At 36.5% G+C, this 20,639-nt stretch overlaps 1 protein-coding gene across 8 annotated transcripts in view; it reads left to right on the top strand.

Annotated features, from left to right (window-relative positions):
- CDC42BPA (CDC42 binding protein kinase alpha) overlaps positions 1 to 20,639 on the top strand; it is a 426,736-nt gene that overhangs the window by 169,545 nt on the left and 236,552 nt on the right. For all 8 annotated transcript variants that reach the window (XM_036754912.1, XM_036754907.1, XM_036754911.1 and 5 more), the window contains exon 5: positions 6,348 to 6,496. In XM_036754912.1, the coding sequence (XP_036610807.1) occupies positions 6,348 to 6,496 (149 nt within the window). The remainder of the gene's footprint in view (positions 1 to 6,347; positions 6,497 to 20,639) is intronic.

The raw sequence follows: 20,639 nt of genomic DNA, 5'->3' as shown, positions 1-20,639 counted from the left end.
TGCTGCAAATCACTAATAAGAAATATATAAATCAAAACAATTAATACCCTGTGAAGTGACAAAGATAACAAAAGATGAGAATAGTTAATGTTGGAGGGTCTCTGGGAAGATCAGTTATAGTAGGGTATTATTGGTTTAGTGCCCACTTTTTGGGATAGCAAAGAATTAAAAATAAAGTCTGTGGCCATTGATGGGGGAGTGTATGAACAATTTATGGTCCATGAATGTAAGGGAATATTGTGCTATAAGATTTGTCAAATATGAGGAAATCAAAAAAGCATAGAAAAATTTTCTTGATCTGATGCAAAGTGAAATAGAATTGCAAAAACAATATACAAATCGACTATAACAATGTTAGCATAAAGAATAACTACAAAGCAATCAAAAGTGTTACAAAATTACAACAAGCATGGCTCTGAAGAAGAGATAGAACATGACATTTCCTCCCTACTCCTCTTTTGAGGTGGGAGGTCCAAGAGTCTCATCACTTAATAAGCATTTATTCAGTGCCTCCTATGTGCCAGGCACTGTGCTAAGTACTATGGCTACAAAAAGAGGCAAAAGACAATCCTTGCCCTCAACAAACTCAGAATTTAATGAGTATGGTATATTGCTACATACATAATAAGTATTGTACACTTTTCAAGATTTTTTTTTCAATATATCGCTTTTGATGATTTTTCTCTATTTTTTTTCTTTTAAAAATATTTGTAACGTGTGGGATAGAGGGGGACATTCTGGTAATATAAAAATTGAAAAATATTAATCAAAATTTGTTTTAAAAGCTTTAGATACTTTTCTTGATCATATTACCTTATATTTTAGATGTAATTACTTAGTAGAGAAATTTGCTTTGTCTTTTGTTTTGAAAATATCTTGTATCATTTCTGCTACTAAGGTTTTCTTACTTTACAGCATCAATTGGAATCTTAGGTTTGAAGGTTTTGCGTATGCAGGCTAAGCAACACCTTCCCTCACATGTCTCATCATCCAGTCTTATTGGTTCTACCTCCATATCTTTCAGTTTTGTGCTTTTTTTCTCTATTCACACAGCTATCATTTTAATAGAGGCCTCAGTTATCTCTCGCCTGGATTTTTGCCATAGCCTCCTAATAGTGTCTCTGCTTCAATTCTCTCCATCTCCAATTTAGCTGTGTTGCTTCTTAAGACAGAAGTTTAAAATTAAATTTTAAAATGTCTGTTTTCATGTTTAAATTTTGTAGATAATTTAGGCTGGCACAAGGTCTTGTTCAAATCTGGCTGAGGTGAATGAGTGACAGTTCTGTAAGGGAACTTGCTTTTGCTGGGAACCTACTGGATAGGGAAGCCAGGACGTATGACATAGGTACAGCTGAGTGAAAACTAATACCTGTAAGTGCAAGGGTCTCAAGGGTGTAGGGCTTCTGATGAATGTACCAGAGGGCCAGAGAACAACGTGGTCACTTATCACAGGACACAAAGGGAATCTCACTAGAGGCAATATAAGAATGTACTCAGGCCGCCCCCCTCCCCACCCCCCAGCTTTTTTATAATCACAATCAGAGCAGTAGGGGCAGATGCCCTCCCACCCCTCCATAGAATCTTAGGAATGTCTTTCAGCACAGTCATCTTTCGTTATTGCTTATGTATGGTTCGGTAGGTCAGTGTCTCCAAACCCCGTAATGGTAATGGCAGATAGGCTTGGATTAGATGACAGGAATGTTTTTACTACTTACTGCCCATTCAACCTTAAGAAGCAGTAGATAATGGGCTGGAGGTGAGGAGGATTAACTTCAAAGTCTCTATTACACCCCACATTCTCCCTCTCTCCCCCTACTTGATAACTGATCTTGGAATTTGGTGTTAAGAGTGGGACTGGTGATCAGATTGATTTTTTGGTTATTTGTTTGTAGGAGGTTTCTGTCAGCACCCAAACTTACCCTCCATTTGTGCTCAAAATAGAGAACCAGTTTTGGCAAGTGCTACCATAGAGGAGTAGCTAGAGAGAAAAAAATGGATCTAGGGCATTTTTGTTCCATATCTCCATAGCTTTTGGGTCCCTGGACATGAGTTCCACAGCACCATGTTGATGTAAAATCAAGGAGAAAAAAATGAAAATCTGACAACAATGAAGGGAATCAAGATAGCCTCCAAGATTAGGTAAAGAGGGACTATAAACAGACTATAAACCAAGATATGAAAAAGTTGCTGTCTCTCCCCTTGATCTTCATCCAATTGGCTGTTTCCTGGTCTAGGCTGTGCCCTTGCCTCACCCCTCTTCCACTCAAAAAAGCTTTTCAGAGTTAAAGAGAAAGGTGAGGGAGAGTCCTGAGTTTCAAGTTGAGTTTCTTTAGTGGTAGGTGGGGAAATTGGCTCCCAGTTACTCCCTGGAAGTATAACTTATTCTTAACCTATTTGTTACCATGTTCTTTTCACAAACCAATAATTCCAGAATTTTCTTCCCAATAGGCTCAAGAATCTGCTCCTTCTTTCTTATAAAATAGAGATTACCATTTTTCCCTTGCACAGTCTGTTAGCATTCCTCCTGTTTCACCTAATTTCCTAAGGACTGCTATCTTTGGCTTTGACAATTTCTGAGCTTGATTCTTCTTCTGTTTGACTGCTCCTTTCTTATTTCCTTTGCTGTATCATCATTCTTTTCCCTGTCCACTAAGTGTATGCCAGTGCTCTATTCTAGACTTTTTATTTTTTTATTCTCTGTCATAAGCTCTTATGGATTTAGTTTTGATTTATATACAGATGTATCCTTGATATATAACATTACCATCTTTTATTGAACATTTCCAACAGTCAAATTGAACTCAGAATTTTGAAGAAAGCTCATTAGTGTCATGCCCTCCCACACCTACCCCTCTCTCATAATTCTGTTTCTGTCACACACCACTATCTATTCGATTTTGCCATCTCAAATGTATCTTTAAACCTTTCACTCTGCCTCATATCATATGTCCAGTACATTGTCAGGCTTTGTTTATTCTGCTTCCATGTCTCATCAATACTACTTATCATTTTAAGGAAAGCGCTATTTATTACTATAGTTAGGAACTGTTTTTTAAAACAAGAATGGGTTTGTATTTTGATATGAGCCTTTTCTGTATCTGTTTTTATAATCACAAAATTTTTGTTGTTTTTGTTAATAATGAGCTCAGTTATATTGTAATGTTGAACCAGTCCTTCATTCCTGATATAAATGCAGACTGGTTATAATGTATGATCTTTGTGGTATATTGCTATAATCTTCTTGCTATTATTTTATTTAAAAATTATTTGTCAATATTTATTTTGGGGAATCGTTTTTTTGTTTTCTTTCTCTATTACTCTTGCCGGTTTTGGTATAAGGACCATATCTGTGTCATAGAAGAAATTGAGAAGGACCTCACTTTACTATTTTTTAAAACAACTTATGTAGTATTAGAATTAATTTTTCTTTAAGTATTTGGCAGAATTAACTTGTAAATCCACCATGTCCTGGGATTTTTTTCTTTGGGAGTTCGTTTATGGTTTGTTCGTTTATTGTTAGTTTATGGTTTATTTATGGCTCAGTTTCTTTTTCTAAGACAGGGTTTATTCTATTTCCTGTTCAGTTAATCTAGGCAATTTATATTTTTGTAAATGCGCATTCATTTAGACCATCAGTTTTATTGGCACATAGTTGTGTTAAATAGCTCCTAATAGTTGTTCTTATTTCTTATTTGATTGTAAATTCACTTTTTTTCACTTTTGATATGGTTTTTCTTTCTTTTAAAGATCAAATGAGCTAAAAGCTTTTCTGCCTTTTTGTGTGTTTTTTAAACAGTTCAGTATTTCTGCCTTGATATGGTATTAGAGTTTTTTAACTTGTTGGTACTCTAGGTCTGTTTAGTTTTGTTTTTCCAAAATGCATCTTGATCTATTCTTTCTCTCTTATTGATGATAGTGTTCAGAGATAGAAATTTTCTCTTAAGTTCTACTTTGGCTACATCTCACACATTTTGGTATGTTGTCTAGTTGTTGTCTTTATCTTTAATGAAATTATTGATTATTTCTATGATTTGTTCTTTGACTCACCCATCCTTTAAGATTAATTTATTTAGTTTTTAATGAATATTTAATGTGTGCTTAAAAGACCCTTTATTGAACATAATTTTTATTGCTTTTATAGTTGCTAAAATATTTAATAGTTCTGCTTTTCTGAATTTGTGAGGTTTTTATGAAGTTGTCTTACACAGCTAAGAATAGGTATACTCTTTTTACCCCATTCAGTATTCCCTAGAAGCCTGTTATGTAACACCTCTAAAATTCTATTAATCTCCTTATCTTTTTTGTTTATTTTGTGGTTAGGTTTGTATTGGTCTGAGAGGGGATAAATTGAGGTTCCCCTACTGTTATATTTTTGCTATCTATGACCTTCTTAAACCCATTTAACTTTTCTTGGGAGAATGTAGGTGCTATTCCATTTGATTCATGTGTGTTCAGTATTGATATTCATTGTCTATGAAACGTTTTATCAAAGTATAGTTTCCCTGTTTATCTTAATTAGGTCTGTATTTGCTTTTGCAAAACCCTATTTATGTGAAGTAATTTCCCTCATTCTTCCTTTCCCTTTCTCCCTCTCTCAATGCATTTTTCTTTTCCATTTTTCTTTTGAGATTATCCAAACATAATAAGATCATACCTAGCCTCTCTGTCTAATTAGATTTCCTCTAAGATGTCTGGTAATAAAGTTCTAAGGTGTTTTGTGTATTATCTCGCCATATATAAATGTAAACAGCTTAACCTTCTTTAATCCTTTATGATTTCTTGCTGATGTTTATCTTTTTTAATGCTTATTTTGACCCCTTTGTATGTCAGATTTTCTTCTCAGTTGTGGTGTTTTCATTATTAATGCTTGCTTGGAAGTCTTCTGTTTTTAAAAAATCCATTTGTCCCCTGTAGGATTTTACTTACTTTTGCTGGGTGAATTTTTCTTGGTTGTAATTCTTTATCCTTTTCCTTCTGGAATATTTTATATTAAATTTTATACTTGGCCCCACACTTTAGACCACTCCTCCATGTCCTGGATCTGTGGCCTGAAACTGAATAATTAGCTATAGAACTACCAGATGGCTTCCATTCCTGTACCCATTGTTAATTCAGGGATGCCCTGGGATCTCTTCCTACCCTGGTGCCCTGGGCCTTCTTTCTGTTCCTGAGCACTGGAATGCTCCCCACCATCTTCTTATGTGTTCCTCGTCGGATCTCTTCCCCACTGTCTGCAAACCTCTCTTTCTGTATCCCTAATCTTCTGTGGTCTGGAAAAATGCCTCACTGTGACTTTTTCTTGGCTTTCCAGATCAGAATTTGGACCTGTTTTCTAAGTCATCATGGAGAAGGAATAGGGAGGAGTTTGGTTCATTTGCTTCTTCTCACTTAGCTATTTTATTTCTGCCTTAGCTGCCAAACTGTCATTCCTAATGTATTGCTCTTCCTATGTGAATTCTCTGTTCAGTAAGTTCTATCTCCTGTTGCATTCCAAGATCAAATACAGTCTCCTTTGTTGAGCAATTAGGTCTCTTTACAACCAGGCTCCAACCCATATTTCCACACTTCCTGTCCATTATTCCCTCAATATAATAGACAGTCCAGCTAAATTGGCCTGCTTCCTTTGTCTTTGGAACTTTTCATTTCTCCTCTATAGCATGGTAGGGCTGTCCACCATGCCTGGATTGTACTTCCTCCTTACATCATCTGCTTCTTAGAAGCTTGAGCTTTCTTCAGAACTCAGCTCAAGTATGACTGCTTGGTGATACTGTTCTCCCTTCATAAATGCCTCTGCCTTCCTCTGACATTAACTTGTACTTGCTTGGCATGTATGTTATCTGTACTTATATGTAGACATCTTATGAGAGGTGGTATACAGGATATGTAAAAGGAGTTTGAGCAAATATATGGTTTGGTTATGTAGCAAGTCTGGATAATAGATGGACAGCCTGAGAGCAGTACTGGCACCTGCACGATGTAAAAAGGTCCAAAAGAACATTTTCAACATGTCTTTGGAGTAGCTGCAAGAAAATCAATAACTAGGAGCTATACAGGTTGAGAAGTCAAAGTTGGTTTGTGATCTGTGCTTGTGCATATTACTCCGTATCAGTAAGATTATAGGCCCATTGAAGTGGTGTCCTAAGTATTTTAATCAATAGGTACAAATAGATCGAATACTTGCATATGGAGGATTTGTAATCTTCATATTCAAAAAGGTTTGGTGACAATTGTAGGTCTTTCTATAAGTTCCTTTTTAAAAAATGGATTCATAAGAATTCCCTTGGCATTTGACCTTGGGAATGTATTCAATTTTTCTTTCTGAATAAATGTTATATTTCCCTTCACAGTACCTGGTTATGGATTACTATGTTGGTGGGGATTTGCTTACTCTGCTCAGCAAGTTTGAAGATAGACTGCCTGAGGATATGGCTCGATTTTACTTGGCTGAGATGGTCATAGCCATTGATTCAGTGCATCAACTGCATTATGTGCACAGGTAAGGAAAAATAGCCCTGCAGATGGGGAAACTTCTTTAAGGTAATGCTTTATACCTATATAATATGTATGTATCGGGGCCAAAGATCATTCTTCAGCTTTCTTTGTGGAAAAAAGAGATCAGTTCTCAACAAACTCCCAAGTCTGTGGGCTAGTATCATAGTTATTTTAGATTTAGGTAGCATAAGTTTAATTTGGCTACTATGTGTAAATTTTAGACTCTTAAGACTTCCTAATTTGACCTACTTCAATCAATATATTTATAGGAAAAAACATATCTGAAAAAATTGTGTTTAAGATTAGTAACAAAAGTGTTACCTGTATGACCAAAATAGTTATTCCTTATATCTATTTCTTGTTTATGGACATTTTACCCAAGTTTTAGGGTCATTATATTAAATATAGCACCTGTCACTCATCTTTTATACCTGGATCCCAAAAGTCTGTAAATGTTTAAAAAATTAATGCTTGCATGTTCTGTGGTACAAATATGAAAAGTTGTGTAAATACTCTTAAAAGGTGTTATTTCATATAATGGGCACTATCCATTTCTTGAATGCATTAAATTACTTATATATGAAATTTGTACCTTAAAAATATTTTAGTCAAATAATTAGAAATATATAGCATTGAAAATGTTAGAACATAAAGTTTCAAAAAACAATTGTTAAGTCAGTATTGAGACAGAGGCTTGAAATTGGTCTGTGGCTTTGTTCATAGAATTCATGAGCTTCTGGTCAGATATAGAATGTTTTTGAAGTAAAACATTGGCAAATTAATTAAACAGGAGGCTTTCATAGAAATGATAAAATTATTTCAAGCTTGTTTCTTATTTCTTAAGCAAAGACATTGACTGCAGATTCTATGAGCCTGGTAAATGCCCAGGTTCTTGGTCATAGAGGAAACAATGGGTACTTTTTTCTTCTTCTCATAAACATAAACATAACTCAGAAAGCAAGGTATCCATTGATAGTTGGCCTCTGAGTCAAGAAGACCTGGGTTCAAGTCTCATCTCTATTTCTATATTCTGTTTAAAGACAACCTCCCATTGGGAGAAAATGGATGCTTTCAGTATAGCTGTACTAATAGAAAATGCCCATACTCCGAATAAACTTCTCTGATCACCTTACTCAGTGATTTCTGCCTAACAACCTGTTTGATGCACCACTAGGATAATTCAACCATTTTTTCTTATTATTACCAAGGCCAGAAAATAGAAGTCATTTTTGTATAGAAAGCTTTGACACCCTGCTTTAGACACCCCTCCCCTCTCCAGTTAGCTATACCAGGTTCTTACTATTTTTTTTGGATCAGCATTCTCCCCAAACTATTACTTAACAAGCCACCTACCAGTATTTTGCTTTTTACCAGTCAGACAGATAGCACTCAATTCATAACAAAGGTATTTTAACTAAATACCAATGTGTATAATATAACAGTATACCATTATCCCCATAATCGTTGTGTTGACTTTTCCACAAATGCATGCATACTCAGTTTGAAGAGCACACCTTTACATGAATTTTGTGGGTAACCATACATGTTGAACACACATGTCTGAAAGTGATAGCTCTTGTTTCAGACACTGTAAAGCTATCATTGTCATCTTTTGATATGATTGTATTCCTTCTGCTCATATATATCTCCTTCTTTTCTCTGACAGTACCACTGCCTTGGTATAGGCCCTTATCACCTCACTCCTGAACTGTTGCAAGAGACTTCTAGTTGGTATCTTCCTGCCTCAAATCTCTTCTTTCCCAGTCCCTTATCCAGAAATTGATCTTTCTAAAGTGCAGATCTGATCATATCAGACCTATTCAGTCAACTCTATTGGCTATGTCTCCAAAATAAACTACGGAATCTTTTATTTTGCTTTAAAAGTACTTCATAACCTCTCTTTTCTACATTTCTAGTCTTCTTACACTTTCTTTCACATACACTATGATCCAGTGACGCTGAACTCCTTGTTCCTCCCATACAAATTCTGTCGCCTAACTCTGATGGTTTTCACTAGCTGTTCCCCATCCCAGAATCTCTCCAACCTCATAACTGCCTCCTGCTTTCCTTCAAGTCTCAACTAAAATCCCATTTTCTGCAAGAATTCTTTTTCTGTCCTTCTTTATCTTGGTACCTTCCCCTCAAACCATCCCCATTTTATCCTGTGTATATCTTGTTTGTACATTATTGTAGTCATATTCTCTCCCTCATTGGACAGCAAATATGACTGCAAGTTCTTTGAGAGCAGGGACTGTGGAGTGTTTGTGCCTAGCTTTCTTTGTATCCTCAGTGCTTAACACAATTCTTGACACACTATTAAGTGTAAATGCTTAATCAGTGCTTATTTACTGACTGTTGAATCTGCTTCTTAGCTAGTATTGTCCTCCTCCATTTCTTGCCAGTTGTGGATCATCCCTTCTCCACAACAGAGATGACTCTACCCTTTTGCACTAGTCTCCTGACTTCCCTCTCTGGCTGTTTTTAGGTTCACCTAATACTTTGTATAATGACAACCAGGGCTGCTGTGGTTAAATTAGTGAATTTTGAAGAGAGTAAGCTTCTCCACTGTGGAATAGAGGCTACTATTTTTCCAGTTATTTACATCGACCTGATTTTTCAGCATCCTTCTGTACATCAGCTATAATCTTCAGCTGACTTGCTGACTTGCTTGTGAATAGAACCAGACAAAGAAACAATTTTGTAAAGACAGCTTTGAAAGACTCAGAACTCTGATCAGCATTATGTACAGCTACAGTTTTAGAGGAATAAGGGTGAAAGATACTGTCTACCTCATGACAGAGTCGTAAAGGACTGTGTCTAAGTCATCTGCATACTGGCATAATATAATCATCTTGTCTTGTTATAATATCTAGTAAACTACTTGAAGGTGGAGACTGTTACATTTTTGTCTTTGTATCCCCAGCACACAGTTTCTGGCTTATATAGTAGGTATTAATAAATGCTTGTTGATTTATTCATACATGAAAAATTTTATGAATTTTGCACACATGTGCATATGTAGATGTTTTAAAGGGATATGATATATAAGAGGCAGAATAAGGTAGAGGTAAGGCTTTTTGGGAAGAATGTTAAAGGGATTAATTAAAATATGAATTTCTAGATTGGTAGGGCAGAAGGAGAGGGCATTTGAAATAGGAAGATTGGTTTGAGCTAAAGACACTGAAGACTAGGATGAGCAAGACTTGGAGAAAAGTAAGATTACCAATCAGTAGCTAGAACTCTGTGTGTGAAGTTGCTCTGGCCCTGTCTTCTAGATCCCCATCAGATGCACTGCCCCTCAGAGTTCCTGAATACCCAGAGGGATTTTGTGGTCTCAGCAATGACTATGGCTTCAGCATCTCCTGGCTGATAACTGCTGCCCCCACCCCCCATTATTAGTCACGAGTAGCTAATATCCCAGTTGCATTTAACCCCTTACCATTGCCTAGCTTTTATATAAGGATATTTACTTCGAAGATGTTAAAAAAAACAATTAAAAACTTTCATACTCTCCCCTAAACTACTTAGGTCTCTGGCAGGAAGAAGACTTATAATTTAGCATAAGGAATTTTCCTACAAAGCATCAGTCCTACCAAGTTTGTGTCCAAATGTGACATAACTTTTGGATGACTTCTTATCCTAGCTATTGCTTACTGGATTTTGAATATCTTTCTCTCTGAGGCATATATGCTGCTCCAGACTCTGGAATGGTGCAATGCCTAGACACTCTCCCAACCTTTTACATTCTAAAGGTCATGGTGGCTCCACTCATTTCATTAGTAAAAGAAAAAAAAAAGGAAGTATAGAGGTCAAGTACTGAAGTTCTTTTTCTGGGCCTTAGGGCTTCAGAGAGGAGAAGGCCCCATTACTTCTCCCCTTATATCATTGTCCCTCAATAGAGGTTCTAAATAAAGTCATCAAATGAGCTAAAAGGAAGTAGCCAAAACAGGCATACCTTTTCTGAATGCCTCTGCAGCCAAAGAGCCTCCTGTTCATCATATGGTTAGCAGACCAGAACCAATTCTAGAATATTCATGGGTCTCTCAGAGTCTTTCCAAGGTGCTTATATATCATCGCAGTTGTCCTGTAATCAAGCTCCTAGTTTCTTTTACATGGAGAGACACCATCTGTGGCACTCTGCAAATGCACCAGCCATCCATTACATATATGTGTGTGTGTATGTGTATGTATGTATTTATAAAAGAAATGAAGATACTAGTAACATTAAGAATCTTCTGACAGTCTGAAAATAATTTCATTCCCAATCAACAGGTAGTTTAGAATATATACCCTGTCATAGATGCACTTTTTTTTAAAAGTTCAAGCTTCATTGCCAGTATATCCATATTTGACTTGCTGAATGGCAGTTTGCATCTTCAGGGTATGTCCTTTTATTCCTGATCATTGATTTGCTTAAGTGGAAAATTCTGGAGTAGATTGTACTTCAAACAACTTAGAATCATTGTGGTATGTCTAAGTATGGTTGATAGAAGTGCAAGCCAAAAATGTGTCATTTTGGTGAAATGGGTTATAATTTGGAGTTTATGCACCCACGCTCCCCCATCCAGCACCACTTACTTCTTAGCATGTTTGCTAAACTCTGTGATAGACAGTATTCAAATCCACCAGTTTACAAGCCATAAACATTTGTAAAATTAAAATCATCCTCCTAATTATTTTTAATCTAATTAGGATGTTGTTTTTGATTATCACATAGTTTAGTTTCTAGATTGACATAAATATAAAAGTATTTTAGAAGCTTTTTTTTTTTGATGAAGACCTACACATTTTAGAAGCATTGTCTTGGAACTAAATTTTACCATTAAGATATTTTCTGCATTATCAAGAGTAAAATGTTTTGATTGCTGATCTTGGTGTCTTTTCTCTGGATAAAATTAATATTGCTGCACACTATGCCTCCAAAAGTGAGAATACTATCTTGCCAGTGAAGAGAAACAACTTCTTTTGTACTTGAGTTTGTTTTTAAAACTTACCTTGTATTATAGTATTATAGTATTTTGTGCACATCTTATCTCCCCTTCTAGAGTGTAAGCTTCTTGAGGGTAGTATTCGGTTCTGTATCATATTAGGTGCTTTATAAAATGCTGTTGAATTAGTATTGTAATAAATAAAGTGTTAAATTGATGGTAGGGAGATGCCTTAATTGAAGAACAGATTTCCTCCCAGTGTTAGTAACCCTTACTAAAATTATTTTGTGTATATGTATGTGTGTGTATTATATATACACACATACACACATTCATATATGTGTAGCACATTAATTTGTTCTGTACTACATATAGTATTCATGCATATATGTGTATATAGTAATCATTTATACTGTATATGTGTAGTATTCATTTATTCATGTATATTATTTACCCTTGTAAAATTTAAGTCACTTGACCTTACCTTAGAGGTCATTTAATCTGCCCTTATTTATAAAGAAACTGAGGCTTAGAGAGATGAAGGTACCTGCTCAAATTCACACAGGTTATAATTGGCAGAGCTGGGATTTGAACCTATGTTCTTTCACTCTGAATCCAATTCTTCTTTGAAATTTACAGTACTTTAAGCCTACAGAACAATCGGATGTTTGCAAATTTAAATAACCAGGTTATGTGGAAATAATTTCTTCTCTGCCTTTCCCCATTGAATGGGAGATCCTTTATAACATTTTTAGCACTAATATTTTTTTCTAAATCACATATTCTTATATAATACTAGGTAACACCCAATATGTAAAATATTGTCATTCATTGCCAATTTAACATTGATTTACAATGCTCTATTTGTTAGGCAGTCTTATTTTTTTGTGTAACAAGATGCATAGTAAGCTTTAGTAAGTGTTATTGACTAACTAAATATGGCACTTTTATAGTTAATAGTCTTATTTTTTTTTCTCATGTTGCACTAATGAACCTTTCATTTCCTAACAGTTCACATGTTTTCTGATGTTCAGGTTCCAATTCTTTTCTCTGAAAGGACATTGAGTAAATTTTAATGATAATAAAGGGTTTTTTAAATTGTTGGTCTATGTTATCTCATTTAATTCTCACAGAAACTCTGTGAAACAAGTACTATAGGTATTATTTTACTTATTTTACAGTTGAGGAAATTGTAACAATGTTAGCAAGCACGATCTGGATGAAGATCCAGCTAAGGAGACGTTGAAGGAAGAGTCAGACGGATAGGAAGAAATCCATGAAAAAGCAGTTATCACTAGAAAGAATACTAGAAAAAGGGAGTTTCAAGAAGAAGAGGATGATTAGCAAGGTCAGAAAGGATCGAGAAAATGCTGTTAGCCATGTCAGTAAAGAGATTATTAGTAATTTTGGAGAGAGAGTAGTTTTCATTGAATATTGAGTTCTGATGCCATGTTGCAGAGAGTTAAGAGAGTGAGAAGAAAGGATGTGGAGACATCAATTGTATATGGCTTTCTTGAGGACTTTATCCAGAAAAAGGAAGAGATATATGAGGTGCTAGCTTGTGGGGATTGACAAATCAAGTGAGGGTTTTTTAAAGGTGGAGGAGAAATGACTATGTTTGTAGGCAATAGAGAAGCAGCTACCAGACAGGTTACTATTGAAGATTAGTGACAGAGCAGGGATGACAGAGAGGACTATCTTTTGGAGAAGATGGGTTAGAATGCTATCTTAATTCATGTAGAGAGATTTGCCTTGATAAGAAGGACTACTTCTTCATGTGATAAAAGACTAAAGGAGGACATGTTGGCAAAAACTATTTTAATGAATGTGAAATAAAGAAAAAGGAAAAAGAGAGAGCTCTCAGGGAATGGCTTCAGTTTTTTTTTTTTTCAGTAAAATAGGAGATGAAATTCTCAGCTAAAAGGGTGAGGTGTGTGGGGTCAGCTGTGGGAGGTTTGAAGAGGCATGAAAATGTTTTGAAAATCTGCTGCAATTTATTTACTTATCAAGACTATTTAGTAAAGTTTTTGGTTGAGGTTAAAATGTTTATTTTATTTTTTGAGCTACTTTGACTCAGAATTAACATTTTAGGAATTTAAGTCTTGGGACAGGTCTTTACTTAGATACAATCCATCATGTTTGATTAGTATTAATGTTATAAAAGTGGTTATAAAGGAATTCCTCTTCTGTTCATCATATGGAGAACTAACAAATTGTTAAAAGGTTAATGAAGAGGAACCGTGAATTTTGTAACATGAAATTAAAATTTCATCAGTTATGAATCATCCTTTAGAAACTTTATGATTACATTTGCTTACTAGATTAAATGATAGAACATTGGATCATCTATTTTGTTCAATTTTAAAGTTAAATCAAATCTTCAAATTATGAACAAGAATAAGGGTTGCCAGTTGATTGGCATAACCTGTTTAGACACCGTGGATTGCAATTCAGTTTTATTCCTTCTCCCTAAAATTAAAACCAAAAAAACCCAGTAAAACTTTTCCATTTTCTATTGAGCAAAATCTAAACACTTTTGCCTGGAATTTCTTCAACTTGGCCCCGACCTGTTTTCTTTTTTATATCAACAGTTCCCTATTTCCTTAGAAGAAGCCACTGTGATGTTAATGGGATTTGAAGATCTTCCCCAACCCATTAATAGGCTTCAAGTGGAGCCCATTGTGGAAGGGACTTGCCTTAGGAGGAAGCTTGTTTGTAGGAAGGCTCACATCTTTTGCTCATTTCTAACTAGGCACTGAGTCAGGAGGGTTGTGATACCCTCTGGCTCTGAGAAGGGTATACATGTGCTTTGGCCAGAGGAGATTCTGGGCAGCCATTAAGGAGACCCCTGCTTTGAAAACCCATATGTTGGTGCTTCTCTTTCTGGTAACTATGTAGGTATTGCTTTGGTCAGACTGAAGCCATGTCTGTTGATCTATGCTATTTTCTCTGTTTGTATTTTCTTTGCTTGTCTCTACCTTCAGGGTGCTGACCTTTCCCCTGAACTAAGTGAATGATATATATTTTTGATTAAAGTAAGATTGTTGAGTGCTTTAAAAGCTATTTTTCCTTTAAAAGCAGATCAAAGAACCTGTGCTAGCCACCATCCTGGGTATGCTGGGTACTTCCTATTACAGAGAATCTTTGCTTCTAGTTGTGAAGAGAATATAAATAAATGTTTCTCTCATAGGGGAGACACCTGGCAAAATAAGGCTATGCGAGCAAAGGGAAGGCATTGCTCCAAACCAGTAGGCAATTCCAAGTGACATTCTAAAAATATTTTTGAGGAAAGATAATACTAGAATAAGAACAGATCAATGAAGGCAGAGACTAGATGCAGGAAGAACAGTTGGAGGCTATAACAGTACTCCAAATATGAGGTGATGAGCACCTAAAATAGGGTGGTGGCCATATGAATGGAGAGAATGAGAGATTTTTGTGGAAGCAATTAAGAAGACTTGATAATTGGTTGGAATTAGGAGTTGTGGGGGAGTTTTGACATATAATATTTAAACTAACTAATAGTTCATCCTGTAGAGGCTTTATGATTAAATTTACATCCTAAATCTCTTTTTTATTTTGTTCTGAAACTAAGAAATAAAACAAACATTTCTATAATATAGTAGAATAGGAAAAAAAGATGATTGCCCATGAGACTGCAAATCTGTTATTATGTACAACTTGCTATTCCTTTTAAATGTATAATACAGTTGTCGTGTAACTTTTTTCTTCCCCTCTGCCCTAGAGATGGGTACCATTAGACACAAATATGTGTGTGTACACAGCACACACAAATATGTATGTATATGTGTGTGTGTATATATGTAAAATCTTTCTATACGTACTTCTATTTGTAAGTTCTTTCTCTGGATACAGATAGCATCTTTCTTCATAGGTCATTTGTAGTTAATATGGGTATTTATATTAGTAAAAATGACTTAGTCACTCAAAGTTTTTTTTTAATTGAGTCTAGCTTTTTATTTAATGTTACAAAAAATATTTAGTCAAACAGATCAAAGCCTGTGTCATCATCGGACTCTTCGGATTCTTCTTTTTTTGCTTCCTCTTTCTTCTTCTCCTCAGCTGGGGCAGCTGTGCTACCAGGAGCAGCCCCTCTAGCAGGCGGAGCACCACCAGCTGCTGGGGCAGGTCCACCAACTCCTACATTGCAGATGAGGCTTGCAGTGTTTACATTGGACAGGGCCTTTGCAAATAATCCAGGCCAGAATGGTTTAACATTTACACCTGCTGCTGCTTTAGAGGGATGAGGGCAGAGTAGATGCAAGTGAGCTCGGAGATGGCCATTTTAGCAGATGGATGAGGAGACTTGTTTGTAGTGGTGCTAGTTGCTGGCTGAAGTGAGGGTTCACCCCAACATGGCCTTCGCTTCCGAAGAAGAACCAAGCACCTTACAGACAACTGAAGAGCCAAAGTTGTTCTTAAAACAATATTGCTGTTACTGTATACAACATTCTCATGGTTCTGCCCATTTCACTTTTCATTATTTCGTGCAGGTCTGTTGATGTTTTTCTAAGATCATTGAGCTCATTATTTCTTATAGCACAATAGTATTCCATCTTGATTATATACCACAACTTGTTTAGCTATTCCCTAATTGACGGGCATCCCCACAATTTCCAATTCTTTGTCACCTCAAACAGAGCTGCTATAAACATTTTAGAACCTAGGTTCTTTTCCTTTTCCCCTAATAATCTTGGGGAACAGACCTAGTAGCAATATTTCTGCATCAAAGGGTATAGGCAGTTTAATAATTCTTTTTTCGTAATTCCAGATTGCTCTCCTAAATGGTTGGATCAGGTCACATTCTAAAATAAGGAATAAAACTTTGATCAGATCATCTGGAGGAAGGTATATTTCTTTAGTCACAACTTTGAAGAGGACAGTACTTATTTGGATATATGTTCTGCTGTATTCCTTTATAGTCCATTAGTACCTCCTATTTAACTTGGTATTGATTAGCTTTGTTATAAACTAAATTCTGTTATAGAAAACTCAGCAGAAGAGATATATCTTCTCCTTCCTAGATCACTTCTCCCCCAGCCCTTTCCCACCATTCTCTTTCTAGTATTAATAAGATTTCCTTGTAATAATATTGCTGAAATTCATCTCCCTAGATAGACTTCAGGGTCTGGTGATGAAACAAAATGGATAGGTGTGCTGTTTTTTTTTTCCTGCTGAAATTGCCTTCAAGTGAACAGCAAATGAAAAGTGCTCTGAACCCAATAAGAAGGAAAAACGAAAATCCATTCTGTTTAAAGAATGATGTGTCTGATACAAAAGATCGACGATTCAGAGGTGACAATATAACCACTGAAATTTTAGTTACTCTAAACATTCAACTTTATTCATATACTATATCAGAAACTCTTAAAGATATTTCTTTTTTTTTCTTTTCAATTTTTAACATTTTTATTTAAAGTTTTGAGCTCCAAATTCTATCCCTTCTTCTCTCCCCTCCTCCCTCCCTGACATGGTAAGCAATCAAATACAGGCTATACATGTGCAATTGTATAAAACATTTCCGTATTAGTCATTTTGTAGAAGAAGACTAGAATAAAAGAAAGGAAGAAAGTGAAAAGTAGCATGCTTCAATCTGTATTCAGTCAATATTAGTTCTTTCTCTGGAGGCAGATAGTATCCTTCATCACTTTGGGATTGTCTTGGATCACTGTATTGCTGAGAATAGAAAGGCATTCACAGTCTTTATCAAACAATATTGCTGTTGCTGTGCACAACATTCTCCTGGTTCTGTTCACTTCACTATGCATCAGTTCATGTAAGTCTCTCCAGGTTTTTCTGAAATCGTCTTTAAGGATATTTCTTGAGAAAAGTAATCTAACTGAATAACGAAAGGGTAGAGGTAAAAGTAGTAGAAGCTGAAAGCCCACATCATTACCATTTAATAAAAAAGCAGAAACAGTGTTTTGAAAAGATTTTTAAAATACTTTGACCACCTCCACTTAGAGTTCCAGCCCTGGGCTCTGAAACCAAAAGCCTCAAAAATAGTAGTGCCTCACAAACCACCTGCCCTGTTTCTATCCTAGTTCCTACAGCCATCCCTGAGGGGAGAAATCACTGTGATCCATCTTCACCATTACCTGCAAAAAATTCTGACCAACTGCCTTAAAAAAACGGGTAAGCCTAACTGTCCCCAGATCATAGCTTCCAGCCTACCCCACTTAATCACCATCTGATGATGAAGCAGTCCCTTTGGAGAAGGGGACAGCCATCCCCACCACCTACCACCCACAGGAAAGTCAAGCCAACCTAGCTGACAAAGCAAGGCATCAATAGGGAGACTGAGGCAGCTTGTGCAAGGCAAGGCAAACCACTGTCACCACTTCAACTACCACCTACCTTTAAACTTCCCTTCAGAGGTATCCCAGGACCCAGACCCCAAGAGCTTTGGAAATACCTGTATACCAGCCCAATGCCTGTAGTCATTATCCTAGGAAGTAGCCACTGTGGAGACTCATCATGGCAGCTACTCCTGCAGTGCTGCACTGAAGACCTAGAAAAGAAATTTTTTACCCCTAAATTCCTTGACACTGTTAAATGGCCCTGCATCAGAAACTGATAGGATTTTTGTTACTGAAAATGACACATAGAAACCTGCTTTGTTGCTGTAATAAAGGATCATGGGACCTTCCATCCATAAACTTTAATTTATTAATGACTAGCAGTTGTGATGAGCACATAGAACAGGTGAAACAGAGGAGTTAGAATGATTTTTACAAAGGGAAGACTAATGAAGGTTTCAGCAAGAAGGTTGCAGCTAAATTGGGTCATAAAGGAAGATAAAGACTGAAACAGGTAGAAAAGTGGGTGAATAAAAAGTTTTCTAAGTTATGGAATAGGGACTGGCCTGTGAAAATTCACAAATGTTTGCTGGGTGTAGTATAAATAGTACAGTCAGGTTTTATTTTAAATTAGGGAAGATTTAGCATATTGACAAAAGGGAAGAAGTCAATTGACAAGACGAGATTATCACTGAAGTATGTAGTTGCTATTCATCCTTTGTTTTCAAAGAGGACCAGTGATATCACAGGTGATGTCTTGACTTGTGAGTGAATTAGATTTAAGTGAGGCAGAGTTGCAGAAAGTCTTCAGCCTCACTCTTCCAGAGTCTTTGAAGTCCAGTGGCAGGACAAAAGTCAAGATAACTGGCAATGGCCTGGGATGCAATACGATGACCCTGGCATCTTGGATGTCTGACCAAGCTCAAAGGCACTCCACAGCACCTGCTTCAGCTGCTTTCATGGCCTTTGGAACAAATTGTTTTTATCCACCTGTTCAGCCGGGGAAGTCTTCATGTGTTTGTGGTAGATAGCCTGCTAACTCACTCATGAGTTTGTGTCCTATTGGTTATCCTCTACTGGTTTAGCCCATCTGTCCAGATGGTTTACTGGAGTATGACTGCTCAGCATATGCAAAGAAACAGAAAAGATGGAATCCAGGGTACGGTTTAAAAGATTAGCCTTGGGAAGAAGGTTTAAAGAAATGGAAAGCACACAATTTGAGGAAACTCCACGTTAGTGGTCTTTTATCTTCTCAAAAAATTCCATATTTGTCCACTTCATTGAATTACTTTGGAAGATGTACAGTGTCTATTTCCACACATATAAAATGATAATTTTTAAATTGTCTTCAAAATGTTAAGTGTCATACCTTTTTTCCCCATGTCTTGTATTGAAGATGAATTAATAACTATTAAACATTTGAGCTTAGAAATATTCTGCATAACTAATACACATAATATACATGACTAGCTCCTGCATATTTTCTGAGCTCCAGTCCCCCATAATCTCTTCCTATTGGACTTCACCACATGGATGCTCTCTTGACATCTAAAATTCATGTGACCAAAGTAGAACTTACTATATCATATCCCAAACTCACCCCTCTTCTTAATGTGTGTATTTCTGTCAATGGCATTTCCGTTTTTCTGCTTAGAACCTTGGAGTCATCCTTGACTTTGAACTCTCTTTGAATTGCCAAATCCAAATAGCTGCCAAGTCTTTGTTGATTCTGCTTCCACAAAAATCTCTTAGTTTAGGCCCACATGTTGTAACAATTTGGCTAGCAGCTGCTGTGGGGAGTGTAAAACCACCAACAACCAGCTCACAGAAGGCTGCAAGCCCAGGTTAAGGGTTAACAATCTTACTTAAATCCAACGTACAAATATCATTCACTCAGCTCAGGGGGGAAAGCCAGCACCCTGAGCTTCAGAGCAAATACAAACAAATTACAAACATCAACAGACAGGCCTTGTCTGACTCAAATCTCAATTCACAGTTATCAGAGTTTAACAAAGTCTGAACATCTGGGTTTACAAGCTAGAGGGCTCTTAACTACAGCTGCCCTGAGTCTCCACGTCAGCGTATCCGCCAAGAGTGAGAGCCCTAAGCAAATAGGAAATAGCAAATGTCTTCCCTTTTTATGCACTCTTTAGCTGTCATCAAACGGCATCTGAGCGACCAGAACTTAAGCTCTTCCTATTGACTCTGGAGTTAGCAACTCCCCTTAGGACCCACATGACCTAAAATCGTCACAAAAATGCGACTTAAACTCATGTGGTCTAAAAACCTCTGATGTCACAAACATGTCACTCAAACCCATGTAAACTAGGCTTTCCCTTGAGGCAAGGAGGTCATCAGGGTCTCCTAATTTAATCAGGGAAACAAAGGCCAAATTCTTCAAGGGCATTTGGTTGAATAAGTGCTAAGAGCCCATCTTAATTCCCAGTACACCACACAATCTCACTCTTGAACTATCGCTATAGCTTCTTATTGTTCTTGTCTCTAGTCTCTATCCTTGCTAATTTATTCTTAATGAAGCTACTAAATTGATATTTGTAAAGTTTAGGGCTGACTGCACCACTACCTAGCTTAGAAAGTTTCAGTATCTCCCTGTTTCCTCTAGGATACAGTACAAAGCCTTGCTTGGTATTTAAAGTACTTCCCATTTTGGGTTGAATGAACAACTTGATGACATTTTCTAGACTAGACATTTTCTCTAATCCCCATGTCCTCTCAGATCTTTCCAAAACAGACATTGTGGGCCAAAGATAAAGCCACTTCAGCTTTTTGCATGGTCTAGGATGCCAAGAATCTAAAAGAAGGTTAAAAAAAAAACCAAACCCAGGAACTGACACTCAGAGACCCTGAGCTTACTCAGTACTTCCCATACAACCAAGAA

The sequence above is a fragment of the Trichosurus vulpecula genome, chromosome 4 (assembly GCF_011100635.1).
Source record: "Trichosurus vulpecula isolate mTriVul1 chromosome 4, mTriVul1.pri, whole genome shotgun sequence".
Lineage (NCBI taxonomy): Eukaryota > Metazoa > Chordata > Mammalia > Diprotodontia > Phalangeridae > Trichosurus > Trichosurus vulpecula.
This window is presented reverse-complemented; position numbering and strand designations above follow the sequence as displayed.